The sequence below is a fragment of the Entelurus aequoreus genome, linkage group LG02, assembly GCF_033978785.1.
Source record: "Entelurus aequoreus isolate RoL-2023_Sb linkage group LG02, RoL_Eaeq_v1.1, whole genome shotgun sequence".
Taxonomy (NCBI): domain Eukaryota; kingdom Metazoa; phylum Chordata; class Actinopteri; order Syngnathiformes; family Syngnathidae; genus Entelurus; species Entelurus aequoreus.
This window is the reverse complement of record NC_084732.1, coordinates 91,603,299-91,607,246: the sequence shown is the minus strand read 5'-3', so window position 1 is coordinate 91,607,246 and position 3,948 is coordinate 91,603,299. Positions and strand designations below refer to the sequence as shown.

Sequence of the window (3,948 nt, the reverse complement as noted above, 5' to 3'; positions counted from 1 at the left end):
ATAGATTATTTTTGGTGTTAAATATTACATGTGTGAATGTTGGACATTCTCACAATAATAATAATAAATAAATGATTTTTTTGGTGTAGAATATCATATGTGTGAATGTTGGACATTCTCACAATAATAATAATAATAAATAGATTATTTTTGGTGTTAAATATTACATGTGTGAATGTTGGACATTCTCACAATAATAATAATAAATAGATTATTTTTTTGTGTTGAATATTACATGTGTGAATGTTGGACATTTATAACAATAATAATAATAAATATATTATTTTTTTGGTGTAGAATATCATATGTGTGAATGTTGGACATTCTCACAATAATAATAATAATAATAAATAGATTATTTTTGGTGTTAAATATTACAGGTGTGAATGTTGGACATTCTCACAATAATAATAATAAATAGATGATTTTTTTGTGTTGAATATTACATGTGTGAATGTTGGACATTTATAACAATAATAATAATATATTATTTTTTTAGTGTAGAATATTACATGTGTGAATGTTGGACAATTTCACAATATTAATAATAATAATAATAATATGATTTTTTTGGTGTAGAATATTACATGTGTGAATGTTGCACATTCTCACAACAATAATAATGATATGACTTTTTGATGTTGAATATTACATGTGTGAATGTTGGACATTCATAACAATGACAATAATAATACTAATAAATAGATGATTTTTGGTGTTGAATATTACATGTGTGAATGTTGGACATTCTCACAATAATAATAATAATAATAAATAGATTATATTCAGGTGTAGAATATTACATGTGTGAATGTTGGACATTCTCACAATAACAATAATAATAATAATTAGATAATTGTTGGTGTTGAATATTACATGTGTGAATGTTGGACATTCACACAATAACAATAATAATAATAATGAATACATAATTGTTGGTGTTGAATATTACATGTGTGAATGTTGGACATTCTCATAATAACAATAATAATAATAAATAGGTAATTTTTGGTGTTGAATATTATGTGTGTGAATGTTGGACATTCTCACAATAACAATAATAATAATAAATAGATTATTTTTGGTGTTGAATATTACATGCGTGAATGTTGGACATTTATAACAATAATAATAATAAAAACAAATAGATGTTTTTTTTTGGTGTAGAATATTACATGTGTGAATGTTGGACATTCTCACAATAATAATAATAAATAGATGATTTTTTGGTGTTGAATATTACATGTGTGAATGTTGGACATTCTCACAATAACAATAATAATAATAAAATAGATTATTTTTGGTGTTGAATATTACATGTGTGAATGTTGGACATTCTCACAATAATAATAATAAAGAGATGATTTTTGGTGTTGAATATTACATGTGTGAATGTTGGACATTTATAACAATAATAATAAATAGATGATTTTTTGGTGTAGTATATTACATGTGTGAATGTTGGACATTTATAACAATAATAATAAATATATGTTTTTTTAGTGTAGTATATTACATGTGTAAATGTTGGACATTCTCACAATAATAATAATAATAAATAGATTATTTTTGGTGTTGAATACTACATGTGTGAATGTTGGACATGTATAACAATAATAATAAATAGATATTTTTTTTGGTGTAGTATGTTACATGTGTGAATGTTGGACATTCTCACAATAATAATAATAATAATAAATACATGATATTTATGTGTATAATATTACATGTGTGAATGTTGGACATTTATAAGGATCAAGACAAACTTAGTGTCAGATGACAAAGTATCATTAGTATTATTAGTATCAACATTTTAACTTTTCCTTTATTTCCTATTTTATTCTTACATTTTTGCCGTTACTTTAGTTTGACTTCTGACAAAATGCTGCAGGCCTACAAACTTGCAGCACAGACAACTTTTTTTTTTAAAAACTTTCCCTCAGCTTTTCTTTTGTTAAAAAGGCGTGTCATGCTCCAAGAGAAGCCCCCCCCCCCCCCCCCCCCTCCCCTCCCGGTGCTAGTGCCGGCCCATGTGAGCCAGCCCATATAAGCGGTGCTCCCCAGCCTGCTCATCCTGGCACTCTGTTGGTGCTGCAACACCCGCCTGGAAGAAGTAGATTGTCCAAGTCATCTTTGTCTCCTCGGCCAAGATGTTTGTGGACACACTCGGGAGGTTGCTGGTGCTACTGTGTGTGTGCTGCACCGTGCACTGCTTGCCCAAGAGCAAGAGGCAGAGTGGACAGTACCAGATGTACCCTGACCTCTACCAACCTCAACCTCTTTCCCCAGGTGAGTGCATTTCTCACCTTGATGATGTATTATTATATAGTCTGACATGGAAGTTGTCCTTACAAAGATATTAATGCTCCACTGTTACTGTACAACATGTTTATATTCCTTTCATCACCTTACTTGACTCAAGTCCAAGTAAAAAGTAGTTATCTAAGAGTAAGTAGTCAAGTAGTGAGTAACTTCTATTTATTTTGTAGTTATTTTTTAATGGCAGTGCAACCTTAGTTGGCGTGTGTGTGTGTGTGTGTATGTGTGTGTGTGTGTGTGTGACATGTAACATTTACTCAGTTACATCATTAATGTTTTGGATAAATTGTACTTGTCAGCGTAGTTTTAATGCAACATACTTTTGTATGTTTTTGTGAAGAACAAACACTACTTTGACTTCATTTTTATGATCTTTATATTTATTAATTAACTATTTATTAGTGCTTCATTTGTCTCGTTAGAGAGACTTGTGTCACATGATTCTGTTTCGCCAATCCAACATGAGCATGAGTGACCGTTGACTCCATTCCACCAATCAAACGCAGCCTGGCGGTCACATGACCGCACTCCAGCTACACACAATATTTACTCACAAAGTATGAAAAAGAACATTTTTATCACGTGTGTCTGTAGAAATGTTCACAACAATTCCACTTCCAACTAGAGGAAACATGTGGCGCTAACTTGTAGATGTTTTTATCTTTTAGCTAGCATATGCTAACATTAGCCCTGTTATGACGTCATAAGTGACTGTAAAATGTGCATCTTTTCTACTAAACGTTGTTGATGTTTATGTTTTAGCTAGCATATGCTAACATTAGCCTTTTTATAATGTCATAAGTGACTGTAAAATGTGCATCTTTTGAACTACATGTTGATGTTTATGTTTTAGCTAGCATATGCTAACATTAGCCCTGTTATGACATCGTAAGTGACTGTAAAATGTGCATCTTTTGTACTACATGTTGTAGATGTTTTAGCTAGCATATGCTAACATTAGCCGTGTTATAACATCATAAGTGACTGTAAAATGTGCATCTTTTCTACTACATGTTGTAGATGTTTTAGCTAGCATATGCTAACATTAGCCGTGTTATAACATCATAAGTGACTGTAAAATGTGCATCTTTTGAACTACATGTTGTTGATGTTTATGTTTTAGCTAGCATTAGCCTTGTTATATGTCATAAGGGACTGTAAAATGTGCATCTTTTGAACTACATGTTGATGTTTATGTTTTAGCTAGCATATGCTAACATTAGCCCTGTTATGACATCGTAAGTGACTGTAAAATGTGCATATTTTGTACTACATGTTGTAGATGTTTTAGCTAGCATATGCTAACATTAGCCGTGTTATAACATCATAAGTGACTGTAAAATGTGCATCTTTTCTACTACATGTTGTAGATGTTTTAGCTAGCATATGCTAACATTAGCCGTGTTATAACATCATAAGTGACTGTAAAATGTGCATCTTTTCTACTAAATGTTGTTGATGTTTATGTTTTAGCTAGCAGATGCTAGCATTTTATAGTCATTTATGAGGTTATGACAGGGCTAATGTTAGCATATGCCAGCTAAAAACGTTACTACCCAGCTCTGTAACCCGGGCATGACTTAGTTCTGCCCTTACTGACCATGAAGTGCTCGATGTTCCGTAGCCGGC

General features: G+C 31.4%; 1 protein-coding gene across 1 annotated transcript in view; it reads left to right on the top strand.

Moving 5' to 3' along the window:
• The first annotated feature begins 2,061 nt into the window (after nt 1–2,061).
• fn1b (fibronectin 1b) overlaps nt 2,062–3,948 on the top strand; it is a 76,596-nt gene continuing 74,709 nt past the window's right edge. Inside the window, exons 1-2 of the mRNA XM_062034923.1 lie at nt 2,062–2,289; nt 3,944–3,948. The exon at nt 3,944–3,948 is cut by the window's right edge and continues 121 nt beyond it. Of these exons, the coding sequence (XP_061890907.1) occupies nt 2,151–2,289; nt 3,944–3,948 (144 nt within the window). The 5' untranslated portion in view covers nt 2,062–2,150. The remainder of the gene's footprint in view (nt 2,290–3,943) is intronic.